Consider the following 16,637-nt stretch of genomic DNA (forward strand, 5'->3'; position numbering starts at 1 on the left):
TATCACACAATGTCCTTCTGAAGTTCATGGACCGCTGTCCACTGTTGGGAATCTCTTATTGATTCTGTGTGGCTTTGGGCCTGGTCTGTCTCCCTGTTGTTAGCACTAAGAACTTTTGAGAACTTTCTTCCTTCTTAGTTCTTCCTTGAATCATTGCCCCAGTTTCTCAGACCACTACAGGCTACTGTGTCATGCCAATGCCTTAAACATAGCTGCACTCTGAGCTTTAAACTCCTCCAGGGTGCTATTCACACCGATGTGTGAGTAACACTTCCTGGAGTTGCACAGTAAGGCAGCCCTGACCATTTTCACCATGAGTGGAGGTGGTAAAAAAGCTTCACTTTCAAAATCAAGACTCTTTTAACATATCTTCCTAAAATTAAAAAAATAAATAAAAATTGCCATAGGTCTCTCTTTTTTACTAAACAATTAAAAGCAGTGTTTGAATCTACTGTTTTTCTTTTCTGACTTCAGTGTTATCAGATTGAATTCTGAGGCAGGGATCAAGGTCAGAATTTTTTTTACTTTCTTTGTGAGTCTTTATAATGGAGCTGGACACTATATAATTTATTACCCCTACTTTCTTTCTAAATCAAGTACTAGATGTCTGTTTTTGCCCCCTCTTTCAACCACCACTACTACGAATAGCAACAAAGCTATCATCACTATCATCCCCACCATGACCTACATGACCTCCTTGGCCAAGAGCATCACTCTCTCCACTGCCACCATCACCGTCACTTTCTCCACCACCAACACCATGTCAGTATCAACACGAAGGACTGCCATCACCTCCCCCGTGATCATCATCACTACCACCATAGCTGTCACTACCAACTTGACTTTTCTGAGATCCTGTGGCAACTCTATGAAAAGCCATCAGAGCTCTCTGGAGGTCTTTCTTTTATCTATAGGTATGTCTGTGAGTTTCCAGCATTTATTTTGTTTTGTTTTTGTTTCTTTTTCGCTCATCAGATACCCTTTTCTTCCATTTCTGGAGAGAAGACCAGAATAAAACAAGTGTCCCAGTCCTGATGTCTTATAGATCAGACATTGAGGCCTCTTCAGACTTGGCGCTGATCCTGAGCCTTATCAAACATATGGTCATAGTTCTATAATACAGTTTCTACCCTTTCCATCTTGTTGTCTCCCATCGTCTCCAGAGAACTTCCCTGGGCTATTTCTTGGCTCTAGGAAACCCTACCACCATCTAGACAACTCTAATTTTTTTTAAAAAGGGGGATGAGTTATTATAAGTGACCTCTTGCCTTTAGGGACTTCTTTAGGTGCTTGGCCATCCTATGACCAAAAATCCCAAGTCAGAAAAGTTTTCCATCCCCTTGGTACCATAGTAAGGGACTGACCACCTGCCATTAGTGGATCCAGTTAGTTTCTCATCTACTCATGGTCTAATGGGAGGTTTCTCATAGAACATCAACAACTGGGTTTCCTTTCAACTGGGGTGTCTATCAGTGCAGTGATGGACACCTTCCAATGGTGGCCTCATGATCGGCTGCCCCCAAAGTGGAAAACAGGCCTTTATAAGTAATGTTGGCCACAAGAACATAGCCTTCTTAAAGGTTTTCAGTCTTCTTTTTGAGTTGAACATGGCCTAATATAGGATAGAGAGGGGAAAAAATATTAATAAGTAATAATGCATTCCCTGTAATTAGGAGCACAGCTACAGTAGGAGTTAGAAACAAAAATTTGATACAGTACCTGGACATCTCAAGTAAGAAATAAAATTAACTTTGGTTCAATTACACTGAGTGAAAAGTGCTATACAGCATAGGTGACCTGAGGCTAGGATAACGTTTTATTGGATCATAGCTATTCTTATTCACTTACACATCATCTGTGGCTGTTTTTGTGCTACAATGGCAGGGTTCAATAGCTGTGAGATTCTGTGTGATCCACCAAGTCTAAAATATTTATTATCAGGCTCTTTATACAAAAAAGTTTGGCAACCCTTGCTCTAAATAATGAATATTTTTTCTTCTTAGAAATGGTTTTTCTTTGTGTCATAGAAGTGAAGGCTTAACTTTACTTAAGGCATTAGATGTAGAGAGTAGTTGAAGCAGGGCTTCTGTATATCCTGCTAGATCCAGGGTGTTTGGTCCTAAAACTATTGATAGACAGAGTAGCCTCTGCCTTCAACCTTTAGTCCAATTTACTGTATTGGAGATTAGAGTCAAGACCTTGGCTGATAATAATCTCTTTGCTTAGTTCCTTTGGACAAATACTTTCTCAGAGACCTTGTGGGAAGGTGAAGTGATAGATCCAAAGCAGAACAGGTCACACTCTTGATGGGGTATTCCTGAGTTTCTCAGTCAGATACTACCTGTTAGTACCTTAATTGGGTTGGGAAGATCCCCTGGAGGAGGGTATGGCAACCTAGTCCAGTATTCTTGCCTGGAGAATCCTATGGACAGAAGAACCTGCCAGGCTAAAGTCCACAGGGTTGCAAAGAGTTAGACATGACTGAAATAACTTAGCATACATACATGATATTGTTTGTGTGCATGAATGGAGAAAGCTAACTGAGTTAGTTTGCTGGTAATAAGACAATTTAAGTTTGTCATCTCCAAGTAGTTTTATCTCACTGCCACAAATTCAAGGCCTATGGTGGTCAGCACATCCTGACGTTCAGTTCAGTCGCTCAGTTATGGCCAACTCTTTGCAGCCCCATGGACTGCAGCATGCCAGGCTTCCCTGTCCATTACCAGCTCCCGAAGCTTCCTCAAACTCATGTCCATTGAGTCAGTGATGCCATCCAACCATCTCATCCTCTTTTGTCCCCTTCTACTCCCGCCTTCAATCTTTCCCAGCATCAGGGTCTTTTCAAATGAGTCAGTTCTTCACATCAGGTGGCAGTTTCGGCTTCAACATCAGTCCTTTCAATGAATATTCAGGACTAATTTCCTTTAGGATGAACTGGTTGGATCTCCATGCAGTTCAGAGGACTCTCAAGAGTCTTCTCCAACACCACAGTTCAGAAGCATCAGTTCTTTGGTGCTCAGCTTTCTTTATAGTCCAAATCTCACATCCATACCTGACTATTGGAAAAAACATAGCTTTAACTAGACGGACCTTTGTCAATAAAGGAATATCTCTACTTTTAAATATGCTGTCTAGGTTTGTCGTAGCTTTTCTTCCAAGGAGCAAGTGTCTTTTAATTTCATGGCTGCAATCACCATCTGCAGTGATTTTGGAGCCCCCAAAAATAGTCTGTCACTGTTTGCATTTTTTCCCCATCTATTTTCCATGAAGTGATGGGACCAGCTGCCATAATCTTAGTGTTTTGAATGTTGAGTTTTAAGCCAACTTTTTCACTCTCCTCTTTCACTTTCATCAGGGGCTCTTTAGTTCTTTGCTTTCTGCCATAAGGGTGGTGTCATCGGCATATCTGAGGTTATTGATATTTCTCCCAGCAATCTTAACTCCAGCTTGTGCTTCATCCAGCCCAGCATTTCGCATGATGTACTTTGCCTATAAGTTAAATAAGCAGGGTGACAATATACAGCCTTGATGTACTCCTTTCCTGGTTTGGAACCAGTATGTTGTTCCATGTCCAGTTCTAACTGTTGCTTCTTGACCTGCATACAGATTTCTCAAGAGGCAGGTCAGGTGGTCTGGTATTCCCATCTCTAAGAATTTTCCACAGTTTATTGTGATCCACACAGTCAAAGGCTTTGGCATAGTCAGTAAAGCAGAAGTAGATGTTTTTCTGGAACTCGTGCTTTTTCAGTGATCCAATAGATGTTGGCAATTTGATCTGTCATTCCTCTGCCTTTTCTAAATCCAGCTTGAACATCTGGAATTTCATGGTTCATGTATTGTTGAAGCTTGGTTTGGAGAGTTTTGCGCATTACTTTGCTAGCGTGTGAGATGAGTGCAATTGTGCGGTAGTTTGAGCATTCTTTGGCATTGCCTTTCTTTGGGATTACCAGTCCTGTGGCCCCTGCTGAGCTTTTCAGATTTGCTGGCATATTGAGTGCAGCACTTTCACAGCATCATTTCTAAGGGTTTGAAATAGCTCAACTGGAATTCCATCACATCCACTAGCTTTGTTTGTAGTAATGTTTCCTACGGCCCACTTGACTTCACACTCTAGGATTTCTGGCTCTAGGTGAGTAATCACACCATCGTGATTATCTGGGTTGTGAAGCTCTTTTTTGTACAGTTCTTCTGTGTATTCTTGCCACCTCTTCTTAATATCTTCAGCTTCTGTTAGATCCATACTGTTTCTGTCCTTTATTGAGCCCATCTTTGCATGAAATATTCTCTTGGTATCTCTAATTTTATTGAAGAGATCTCTAGTCTTTCTTCTCTCTCCTTGCTATTCTTTGGAATTCTGCATTCAAATTGGTATATTTTCCTATTTTCCTTTGCCTTTTGCTTCTCTTCTTTTCTCAGCTATTTGTAAAGCTTCCTCAGACAATCACTTTGCCTTTTTGCATCTCTTTTTCTTGGGGATGGTTTTGCTCACCACCTCCTACACAATGTTGCAAACCTCCATCCATAGTTCTTCAGGCACTCTATCAGATCTAATCCCTTGAATCAATTTGTCACTTCCACTGTATAAAGGATTTGATTTAGGTGATACCTGAATGGTTTAGTGGTTTTCTCTTCTTTCTTCAGTTTAAGTCTGAATTTTTCAATAAGCAGTTCATGATCTGAACCACAGTCAGCTCCAGTTCTTGTTTAGGCTGACTGTATAGAACTTCATCTTCGGCTGCGAAAGATATAATCAATGTGATTTCAGTATTGACCATCTGGTGACGTCCATGTGTAGGGCCTTCTCTTGTGTTGTTGGAAGAGGGTGTTTGCCATGACCAGTGCATTCTCTTGGCAAAACTCTGTTAGCCTTTCCCCTGCTTCATTTTTGTACTCCAAGGCCCAACTTGCCTGTTACTCCACGTATCTCTTGACTTCCTACTTTTGCATTCCAATCCCCTATGATGAAAAGGACATCTTCTTCTGGTGTTAGTTCTAGAAGGTCTTGTAGGTCTTCATAGAACCATTCAGCTTCTTCAGCATTAGTGGTTGGGGCTTTACATTCTATATCTCAGTCCACAAGCAAACACTAAGATTGTGTAACTTTCTTAGACAGGCTTGTGACTAAGCCACTGCTCTCTGACAGTAATTCATTGCAAAACTGAGTAACAATGATTCACAAAATCTGCATTCCCACTCCTATCTAGCACTGACTTATATATGCCTACAAGTTAATTATAAATGAGACAACAAACTTTTTTTTTTAGAAAATGCATTCATATGGGTAGAAATTTACATTTAGAAGAAATTCAGCTGCACTTATGAGTGGTTGGAACTAAAGCTAGTAGTTACTGCATTCAGTTGGCTTAGATCATTGAGAATAATTCTCATTCGATTTATGGTTGCTACTCTGAAGTAGAATAGTTTATTGCACTCAGCTTAGAAATTATGATTTAAACCCATAACGAAGATACTTTGAAATGCAAACCTTCCCTTCAAGTAGGACCTTTGTCAGAAAAGTGTGGGTTAATGCCCCAAATCCATCACTGCTGCTCAAAAAAAATTTATAAACTGGTGGCTGCATAAGGAATTCATATTAGCTTGGAAGAGTCCCACAGTCTCATATAGTTGGATAGCATCTCTTTACTGTACTCTTGCCACTCAGACCTGTTAAAATACTGTACTTAATGTGCTGTGAAACACTGAAGTGCAGTTGATGTATGTAGACAGAAGGCCCAACCAATGACAATTTGGCACCTAAAACTTAGAGGCTTCTGAACACTGTGTTGAGCCTCTGAGCTGATTTGATTAAGGCTAAATTTTAGGGTTAGATATAATTAAGGAGATAAAGTTATAAAACTTGAATTTAGAAATAGTCCAGCCCAGTTGTTTACAGCCTATTGGCTGTAAACTTTAGCAGCATGTAGGAATTATTCTAAGGAGTATATTAATACTCATGAGCCCTAAATCTTGTTGAGAAATTAAGTATATCCTACACATAAAATGTAGATATGGTTGTCATGTTAATATGAATTTGCTTTAAAAGATCACTGAATTCATAGGAGCTTTTGGTCATTTTCATCTTATTAATTAGGTACTTAAGCGCAATTAGGACTTCCCTAGTGGCTCAGACAGTAAAGCATCTCCCTACAATGCCTACAATACCGGGGTCAGGAAGATCTCTTGGAGAAAGAAATGGCAACCCACTCCAGTACTCTTGCTTGGAAGATCCCATGGATGGAGGAACCTACAATCCATGGGGTCGCAGAGTTGGACACAACTGAGCAACTTCACTTTAAGTACAATTAAGCCCTTAAAATTCTAACATCATCAAAGTGGGTGGCTATCTGTTCTGGTTTGGAGAATTTAGCAGTATGCTAACATACAAATCTCCCACATATATGTAAGATTGGCTTCCCTGGTGGCTCAGAGGTTAAAGCATCTGCCTGCCGTGCGGGAGACCCGGGTTCAACCCCTAGGTCGGGAAGATCCCCTGGAGAAGGAAATGGCAACCCACTCCAGTACTCTTGCCTGGGAAATCCCATGGATGGAGGAGCCTGATGGGCTATAGTCCATGGGGTCGCAAAGTCGGACACGACTGAGCGACTTCACTTCAAAGCCTTAAAAGAGCTGCCATCTGAGAGTTCTAGTCAGGCATTAGTCACCCAAAATATATGCTTAAGAGTGAGTAAAGCAATAAAAGACCAGCTAATAATGGTGATGAAACTCTTCAATAGCATGTTCTTTCTGCCTATGATGATGATAGCTTGTAAGGTAAGCAAGCTAAGGAAAAGTAGTCTTATTTATTTTGCCTGCAATAAGAGTACCTAAGTCAATAAACTAAATGAGTCTGTTTTTAAAACCTGACACTATCATTGCTAAGGAAAATGCTTCTGGCTTTTAATACTGAAGTATAGTTGATTTACAATGTTGTGTTTTCTGCTGTACAGCAAAGTGGCTTATATACATTTAGACATTCTTTTTAAAATATTCTTTTCCATTATGGTTTATCCCAGGAGATTGGGAAGTTTCCTGTACCATACAGTAGGACCTTATTGATATACGTACATCCTATATATGCTAGTTTGCATCTACTAACCCCAAACTCTCCGTCCATCCCTCTTCCTTCTCCCCTCCTCTTTGGCAACGACACATCTATTTTCTGTCTGAGTCATATGGCACCAATGAGTTTTTCATTTGTACCATATTTTAGATTCAACATTAAATGATATCGTATGGTATTTTTGACTTAATATGATAAATGCTGGTGCATCGATATTGCTGCAAATGGGTATTTCATTCTCTTTTATGGCTGAGTAGTATTCCATTGTGCATGTATACACACACACCACATCACCTTTATCCATTCATCTGTCAGTGGACAAAATGTTTTGGCTATTGTGAATAGTGCTGCTATGAACACAGGGGTGCCATGTTTCTTTCTGAATTGGTTTTGTCTGGATATGTGCCCAGGAGTGGGATTGCTGGATCATATGCTAATTCTATTTTTAGTTTTCTGAGGAACCTCCGTACTGCTTCTGGCTTTTAATTTGTATATAAATATTATTGGTTTGTATAGCATAAAAACTGGATTGTAAAGTCTCAAAGAACATTCTTATCATTTGTAGTCAGGAAGAAAACCTACAAAGATGAGAAAACTGACTACACAAAACCACTTACCTTCCTTAATGGAAACCCCTCTGATTTAAAATGACCATACGGGACTGTTTGGGCATTATGTTTAAAAGTCATTTTCAGACCTAGTATCATAAAAATTTTTTTCTCAAAGATCAATATTTCAGGCCCTAATGATTATTTTTGTATCTAAACCATTTACTGAAGGTGGTTTATAGCAAAAAGGTGGATTGGGCTTTAGAATTTATAAATACAAAGGGCCCAATATTTATTAACCTTACACATGTAAACTTTCTCATCCACAGAATTATATGACACTGGAATATTACTTTGCAGACTCCTCCTAAAAATCTTAACCACAGTTCCAGCTTTCTAAAATGGTATAAATTACAGTGGTGCCAGGAAGGAGACAGATTTGCTGAATCCCTTTCAGTGTTTTAAATCCATGGAACCATTACAAAATTTGGTCTGCCTCCACAGGTCTTTGCTTAGTTAAAACATATAATACTATACATGAATTTAAAAATCACACTGGAGAGAAAGTACATCAAAGAGGCTTATGTTTACCAGTCAGGTCACTTTAGGTTAGCTGAAAGCAGCTAAGGCATTGAGGGGGTTCCCTGGTGGCTCAGTGGTAAAGACTCCACCTGCCAGTGCAGGAGACCCACTCAGGTGTTTGATCTTTGAGAATGGAAGATTCCCCTGGAGAAGGAAATGGAAACCTGCTCCAGTATTCTTGTCTAGAGAATTCCATGGACAGAGGAACCAGGTGGGCAGTTAATGAAGCTGCAAAAGAGTGGGACACAACTGAGCGGCCAAACAGCAGCAGCAAGGTGCTTGAGAGCGGATGAAATTTTTACACTTCCTTTTCATATGTCCTTCAACACCTGCTGAAGGGGACAACCTGGTAATATATATATTTTTTCTTATTATTGCTGTTTGCTAATATAAAACTTATCCCTTTCCCTCAAGCACTTATCTACAAAATATTTACTATTCTCTTGTGATTTAAGTCACTTGCCAGATAATGCACTTTTTTGCTGATTTCTCAGAGCACAAGTGTTTAGTCTCTGGTTAGGTCTGTTCACTCAGTCATTCAATCACACGTTCATTCACGCAACTGACCAGCACTTACAGATCATAACGCGGCTGTCTTAAAGAGAACCAAAACAACAAAGTTTTTTAAAGAATTACCAGAACTTTTATTTTTGCTTTAGTTTTATTAAAAAAATAAATATGTCATAAAGCTTTTTTTTCTTTTAGGGAGAAAAAAAGGAACAAGTTTCATAAAACCAAATAAGCAACAGTAAGATGTCTTAACTTGAAAAAGATTGGGAATTACTGGTTTACAAGTTACAACTGAATGAAAGGACAACTATACCAGCCTCAGCTGGCTATTTCATGCCAATGGCAGCAAACAAAAAGATCAACAAGGGCAAAATAAATAACTGTGTGGAAGCCCTGGTAAGTGCTTAAACAGGCCAAGTCACTGAGACATCAGGATAGATAGATCTTGCTTTGAACAACACAGAAGTTCCTGAAGAGTTGTGTATAAATGAAATAACTGCAAACATTCTAGGAGAGCTTGGAATCTGAAAGAATTCCATAGTGAATTCTTTTGTGAACAACCACTTCCACTTTTGTATATCCAGGTCTGTTTGCTTTGCTTAAGGCAAAGTACACTGAGCGGCTACCTCTCAGCTCAGGCAGAGGCCCGGTCTCCTAACACTGCTCCTGCTGGGTCAGTGGCACAATTTCCAAGTCTGTGTTTCTGTGAAGTAGTGTAAGGTACAGAGTTGACCAGGGAACCCAGCTACACCTAGCAAAGCAGGCAGAGGGGTGGGGGTCCACTTTTAATATTTCCATGTCAACAAATACTTTTTTGAGATCTACTTTGTGCAAAGTACAGTAATAAACTCTAACCAATTCAGTTACAGATGTATTAATTCTTTCTCTAAAACCTTCAGTCAGGGCCTACGTCTGGAACCCTAAAAGTAATACTTTTAATTCTTAAGACTGGCTTTAACCAAATCAGGTGCCCAACTCCTTCTACCTGGGGTGGACAATAACGAGAGACTGAGTTTTCTAAGGCTGAAGTTTAACAGAAGAACCATATTTTATATAACTAGTTAATGAAAAATTTTGCTGGTGACAAATTTTTCAAATGGTTCTTTTTTTTCTCTTATCTTCTCTAAACAGAACTGAGTTCTCAGGCAAACTCTGCAGAACAGTTAAAGTCATTGATTTAACTCTGTGGTAGGGTGACATATTTCAGTCCTACTGATAGACAGAAATTTCTTTCCACCCACCAGAATGCCATAAACTCATCCTACACCACAGCAGCAGTGCTTTGGACAGAGTAAATATGGAAGTACTAGTTCCAGTCAGTTTTAATCTTTGTAAATAAACTGGATCCTCACATTTGCTCACAGCCTCCATTTGGCCAAACTTCTACCAGGCTTAAGCCACATTTAGTTAGGCTGTTCCGTTTCTTTATTAAAAATGCTTCTAATAACATTGCTGCCTATAATGTACAGGTGTGAATGAAAAGAGTATGCAATCCGTAGTCTTTTCCACACTGAGTACACTAACAACAATTAGTAAATAATTAAAGAATAAGTGGTCATTTTAAAACTTGTGTTTTTCTTAAAAAAATTTTTTTTTCACTTTCTAGCACTTAAAAAAATGGTCTTAAAACTGCCCTATTTCCAGTGCTGTTCCCTGCTCTGCCCACCCATCCAAAACCTGCTACAAACGCTGGATTGAGTTTATACAAATAATTTAGCAGTACCAAGATTTTTCAGATGGAAACAGTGTTACTGACTTCTTCATATTGGATAACAAAATAAGGGTAACTCTGGTCATCATTAAAAATGACAAAAATCTGAGGCTCAAAGAAATTATCGACACAAGAGTCATACAGGTCACTGGTGACGCTGCCGGGGTTGACGGGAGGGGGCCTTCTCATGCCGTGACTGCCCATCGTGTATCTGCCAGTTAGCACTTTAGCCAGAAACATGAAATGGACTCCTTTGGAGGACTTCTTAGAAAAGTTATGAGAGTAGCTTGCCTTCTTTGCAAAGTAACTGCCCTGTCCAAACATTGTAGCATGCTTTCCACAGACTCGCGGATCAAAGTTGTGCTTGCAGATCCCATCTACCACATCCTGGGATGTTCCATGAAATAAATGTCTCTCATTTATTATTCTGTCACGGCCAAACATTTTCCGGTTCATATATTCCTTTTTCCTAATGCAAAAAGTGGACAGGGAATTCAGAAGAAGGAAGGTATAGATCAGTTTAATAGGCATGATATTCTCTTTATGGTTTCAATGGGGAGGAAATGTTAACATTGCCTTCAAGGGCAAAAATATCATCAAAGAGCATACTGCAAGTTTAAACTTCTCCTTTGCACAGCAGACAAAAGCCCTTTCCCTCTTTGCTCCACCAAACATTTGTTCACTTGTTCTTTTCAAATCTAGCTCTCACAGCTTACCTTCTCAGGGTGACTTCCTTACCTAATTCCACCAACCTAAAGTCTCTCAATTCTGAGGTTCCTCAAATCTACATGCAAGCTCCCCTCTACTGAATTACATTAATTTGTGGCTGACCTGAAATACAGCACCATCAAGTGATCAGTAACAAGGCCTCTGGTGCTGGCCTGCCTGGGTTCAAATTCCAGCACCATATCTTATTAGCTGTATGACCTGTGGCAAGTTATCTTACTTTTCTTTCTGTAAAATACAGACTGTAATAATCCTACTTGGAAGGTCTGTTATGAGAATTATGAATTAATATAAGAAAAAATATGACATTAGTTCTATACAAATCTTTACTATTATGTTCTGCATTTATCATTAACTACATCAAGAAAACCTCTTTTGAACTTTTCATACTGCTGACTCACCTTTTATATTTTTCCCAAAGAAACTGATTTTGGACTCTCAATATTTGCAAAATTCTATATTTAAACTCAGGCACAGTCTTATGAAAAAGATTATAGATAATTCGGTAACTTTTGTCCTCTGCAGAAACAGGCACTTGGATGAAGTCCTGAGAAGGATGCATATAAACCCAAGTTTCAGGGTAAAAGTTTGCTGAGGTGACCCCATCTGGGCAGATGATCTGCGATGAGGAGGTTGCTTCAAGAGGTGGAGGAGCCTGTGTGGGAACACCACCAAGTGTCCTGGAACGGAGAGGGAGGAATGTCCATGTAAAACCTCAGCATAAGTCCAACTCACATTACACTGCTCTAACATTATCATCTGAATAACTTAAATGCATATTTAAAAAACAACTGGCTGATACTCCAATATAAAATAGTTTTAAAAATTATAGAAAATGCTATCAATTAAAGGAAAGAAAAAAATCTTAGAATGAACACTGTACAGATAACCTATTATTAGCTCCCCCCAGCTTCCTTATGGAGAAAACTCTGGAATGTACTCCTGCAAGGCAAGCAAGCACCAATTTATAAATATCTTTTCTGAGTCCTGGATTCCTCTTTTGCCTATATAGTTACACTCCATTTCAAGTTAACAATTTGTATGTGTTCCTCAAACTTTGTTGTACTAAGCAGAAAACATATCACTACTAAAGGCTACTTAGATGGGGAAGCATAGTGAATGGAGACAGTAGGGCAGGTGGATAAGAGGGAGCTTACAGGGAGATAACAGAAAATATTAAAAAAAAAAATCAGCTTATACTTTTAGTTTTTGTATAAAAACAGATCATGAAGTAGGCATCAAAAGAAAGCTAACATTTGGCACTTGCTTGTTTTAAATATCACATTTAACAACAAAACCATCAATAGAATTCAAATGTTATAGCTTTAGATGTGCTTAAGATAGAGCTAATTACCTTAAGCCCTAGACACTAGAATATCCTTGAATTTTAAATTCAGGTCTATTACTCTAAAGGATGAGTTTAGATAAGCAGTTACTTATTCCTGCCTGATTAAATGATTTAAATCCTATTTCTTGGCCATTTTCAAAATAGAGCAAAAGGAAACAAGCAGAGATAAAGGGAATCCTAACCCTGACGCTCAGATTCAGGGCACAGAAGGCCTGCCAGTTATCTTCTGGAGCATTTTCACAAAGACCTGACAGATTCCTCCAGAGCCTTCCTTGTCTGGTACATTTTTCTGAAAAGAGGCCCCACTGCTTTAATCAAATTCTGACAGGTACGTAACTCCTTAAAAAGCTGTCACTATTCTAGAGGAATGGCAGGACACAGACTGTAATCTCCTTATTTTTAGCTGTTCCCTCTATTCCTGCTCTGTGAAGAGTCTAACTCCTAACCCACCAGGTTTCCCAGTGTTGTTAGGGGCTGATGTTACCAACGGAAGTTTCTGGGTTGAAGGAGGAAGGTAAGATTCTCCCAACCACTCTGCCCAAAACAGGTTATAGGTGATCACAGCTGTACTGAAAACCTGGCACTGACACCAGAAGAGACGGTTCCTCTCCCTTCTGCCATTCCTGCCAGGAAATCAGTGCACAAAACTGAAGCTTCACATTCAGCTCATAGGTATTCCAATGACACACTGCAAGCTTCCCACAGACCTAGCCTTCTCTAGGGAGCCAGAGTCAGTCAAAGGCTATGGAGCATATACTCAAGGACCTCTGAAGAATGAATTCTCCTAATCTAAGGTCACCGTTTATCACTCTCCTTCCCTCCCCTGGCCATTCTGAATGACATTTCCTAACTTCAGTGATGAAGTAAAAATTAATTTTATCCTTTTGGGGAGGGGTCCCCAACCTCCCAGAGCTAATGCCTGATGATCTGAGGTGAAGCTGCTATAATAATCATAAAAATAAGGTGTACAATAAATGTAACATGCTTGAATCACCCAGAACCTTCCTCTGACCCTAGTCTGTGGAAAAACTGTCTTCCATGGAACTCGTCCCTGGTGCCAGAAAGGCTGAGGATCGCTGCTTTCTGGGTCTCAGGTCTTATCAAGACCATGAGGTGACTGCACAGGACAGATGTCCTGTCAACTGAAATGGACTTCCAAACTTCGAACACTGGTATTTGTGTGTTTAGCTCAAATATTCTAAGAATATTCAACAATAAGATTTTTACTCAGTTCAGTCGCTCAGTCATGTCTGACTCTCTGCAACCCCATGAATCACAGCACACCAGGCCTCCCTGTCCAACACTGACTCCCGGAGTTCACTCAAACTCATGCCCATCGAGTCGGTGATGACATCCAGACACCTCATCCTCTGTCGTCCCCTTCTCCTCCTGCCCCCAATCCCTCCCAGCATCAGGGTCTTTTCCAATGAGTCAACTCTTCGCATAAGGTGGCCAAAGTATTGGAGTTTCAGCTTCACATCAGTCCTTCCAATCAACACCCAGGACTGATCTCCTTGCAGTCCAAGGGACTCTCAAGAGTCTTCTCCAACGCCACAGTTCAAAAGCATCAATTCTTCGGTGCTCAGCTTTCTTCACAGTCCAACTCTCACATCCATACATGACCACTGGAAAAACCATAGCCTTGACTAGACAGACCTTTGTTGGCAAAGTAGTATTTCTGCTTTTACTAGCCCTATTAAAAACCAGCAAGCACATGGAAAAAAATTTAACTATGAGAAACACTGGCTAAACTTGATTGTGGTAATATTTCTGCAATATATATAAAGTCATTACACTGTGCACTTTCAACTTATACAGTGTTTTATGTCAATAATGTTAATACAACTGGAAGGGGGAAAAGGCAGGGAAACCCTTTAAAAAGAGCCAACTTTGCAGGAAACTCATGAGTTAAGCTTGTACCCCACCCCCCCCCCCCCAACCTCCCTACTCGAGCATTCCCAATTCTTAGATATCTCTGATCCCCTGATAGCTACAGCCTTTTTGACACCTATGATTTTCTTGGACCCTCTGCACTTACTAACACTTCAAAACAAAACTTTCTTCCTGACTAAGATCATGGTCTCTCCAGAAATCCATTTCTGAAATCTGTTTTTGGAATTGGTCCTCCTCTTTCTCCCCTCTAGGCCAGCCCTGGACTCTAGGGCAGACAGGAACTCAATGGCTGCATGCACCATCACACCCTGGTGAACCTGCTGCTACTCTGTTCTTTTCTCGCTGAAATGTCTGCATAATCTGTTTGATTTGCTAAGCTCTTACTTTTTACCTGATGATTACTGTTTCAGATAAGAAGACTAAAATAGGAAGTTTTGAAAAAGAAAAGAGTGACTTTCTTTGTTCTCTTGTAAGCCAACATTATAAATAGGAAGGCCGTATTTGTGGCATTAACTCTACTACTGCTCATACTATTTTTACAGTTCATACTTCTACAAAACAAGTCTAAGATTAAAAAAAGGTGAAGGGAAGGGTATTCCGTAATTGCCAGTCTTAGGATCGAAACAAATCAATTTTCACTCTTCCGTAAAACTCTCCCAACAATGCAGCATTCAATGAGCGTTCTTCCTCCCACTCAGAAGCTGCATCATGCTTGATTGGCCCAGCATGCCAAGCTGCAGGTCTCACTGATGAGCTCTACTGTCTCACCAGGAGGACAGTATGTTCCTAGCTACTGGATGCTGACACTGTCTCCAGCTGTGCTAGTGCAATTACAGAACGGCATTTTTATTAGTTTCTAATAAAAAACCAAACCACAGGGTAAAATTTTCACACCTAAACTTAAAAGAAAGCACATATTCACCTCAAGTTTAGAAACACATATTTCTAAAATCTGCCTTACTGACAAACTGCTTTTAGGCACTGAGCATTTCAAGGATTTTTGTTTATATTTTGTTTTTAATGTTCCCTTTGCAATCTAAGAATTAGAATCATTAAGACTACCATAATGATATGCGGAAAACACACTTTGGACTTGAAATAAACTACCAGTAAGAATGTAAGGTGCCAACCACTATTTCCCTAGATCTCCCCAGTTCACAAAACCAAGTTAACCAAGTTGTATTTTAAAAATCAAGCTCTAAATATGATCTATCTGACTAGAGTAGATAATGATTTCCCTAGAGACACTACCTTTCAGAGATGGCCTTGCTAATGGCAATGTGCCCCAGCTTTTGCCATCTATGGAGATATGCCAGTAGGCTCTCTAGAGAAAAGCAAAATGGCACTGGGGAAACTGGAAGGAGAGCTCACCTTTAATTCAGAAGGATGAGTTCAGTCTCAAACATAGAAGTATGACAGGTACTTTCAATGAGTGTTACAGGAAAATGGGCCTTACTGAGCAAATGAGAATGGAAATTGCTTGAAAAGGTGAATTCTCTCCATGCAAATTCACTGAAGGGAGACGAATGGAGAACACTACCTTGAGGGACAATCTCTACTTGCCAAGGCAGTTTACCTGGCCTAGAAAACAGTCCCATAACATGGAAGGGTATCTCAATCTTCCATGAAAGAGGCAAATGCAAACTCTGACTTAATCTAGATAGAACTACTTTTAGTTGTGGAAAAATGTTTACTTCGCTTTCTAGTCTAAAAAAATGCAAGAGGATGCTCATTCTTTTAGTGCTGGGTTAATTACAGCTCATCTGAACTCTATTTTTGGAAGAATTAAACTAAAAGAATAACTCAATTTTACATTTTAGAGATAATCAAGTTAGTCTTTTAAAGTCTTTTTGGCATTAAAAGTTATACATTTACATAAAATGGTGAGAATTTCTGCTGGACACTTACTGTAAATATGGAAGCAGTATAAAACATGAACGGAAAAGGGGTCTCCTTTTTATTTCTCTTCTGAAGAATGAGTTGTGGAGAATGTAGTGGTTGTTCCACATCATAAATCGGACTTCTTTCAAACCTCGAGAGTTGGCTTCTTCAATCAATCGAATAACAGACTATGGAGGAGAAAACAGAAGGCAAAGAAAAAACACAGCGAGTTAAAAAAGCAATAAAAAGTCACTATAAGATAGGAAAAATGTTAATGTAACAAAAGGTAAAAAGTTAACTTTGCTGTTAACATCAGAAGAGTGCCAAAAAGTACAGTGAATCAAATTATTTCCTGTTATAGGCAGGAATTTTATTTTT

The 16,637-nt window shown here is 39.5% G+C and overlaps 1 protein-coding gene and 1 long non-coding RNA gene across 3 annotated transcripts in view; one reads left to right on the plus strand and one right to left on the minus strand.

The window, feature by feature from the left end:
• LOC138424642 (uncharacterized) overlaps positions 1–9,562 on the plus strand; it is a 132,269-nt gene extending 122,707 nt beyond the window's left edge. For both annotated transcript variants that reach the window (XR_011250901.1, XR_011250902.1), the window contains exon 7: positions 8,896–9,562. This is a non-coding gene — a long non-coding RNA (uncharacterized lncRNA). The remainder of the gene's footprint in view (positions 1–8,895) is intronic.
• TIPARP (TCDD inducible poly(ADP-ribose) polymerase) overlaps positions 8,833–16,637 on the minus strand; it is a 29,691-nt gene continuing 21,886 nt past the window's right edge. Inside the window, exons 4-6 of the mRNA XM_069561853.1 lie at positions 16,287–16,447; positions 11,539–11,817; positions 8,833–10,880 (exon numbers count right to left, since the gene is read on the minus strand). Of these exons, the coding sequence (XP_069417954.1) occupies positions 10,433–10,880; positions 11,539–11,817; positions 16,287–16,447 (888 nt within the window). The 3' untranslated portion in view covers positions 8,833–10,432. The remainder of the gene's footprint in view (positions 10,881–11,538; positions 11,818–16,286; positions 16,448–16,637) is intronic.

Source organism: Ovis canadensis, chromosome 1 (assembly GCF_042477335.2).
Source record: "Ovis canadensis isolate MfBH-ARS-UI-01 breed Bighorn chromosome 1, ARS-UI_OviCan_v2, whole genome shotgun sequence".
NCBI lineage: Eukaryota > Metazoa > Chordata > Mammalia > Artiodactyla > Bovidae > Ovis > Ovis canadensis.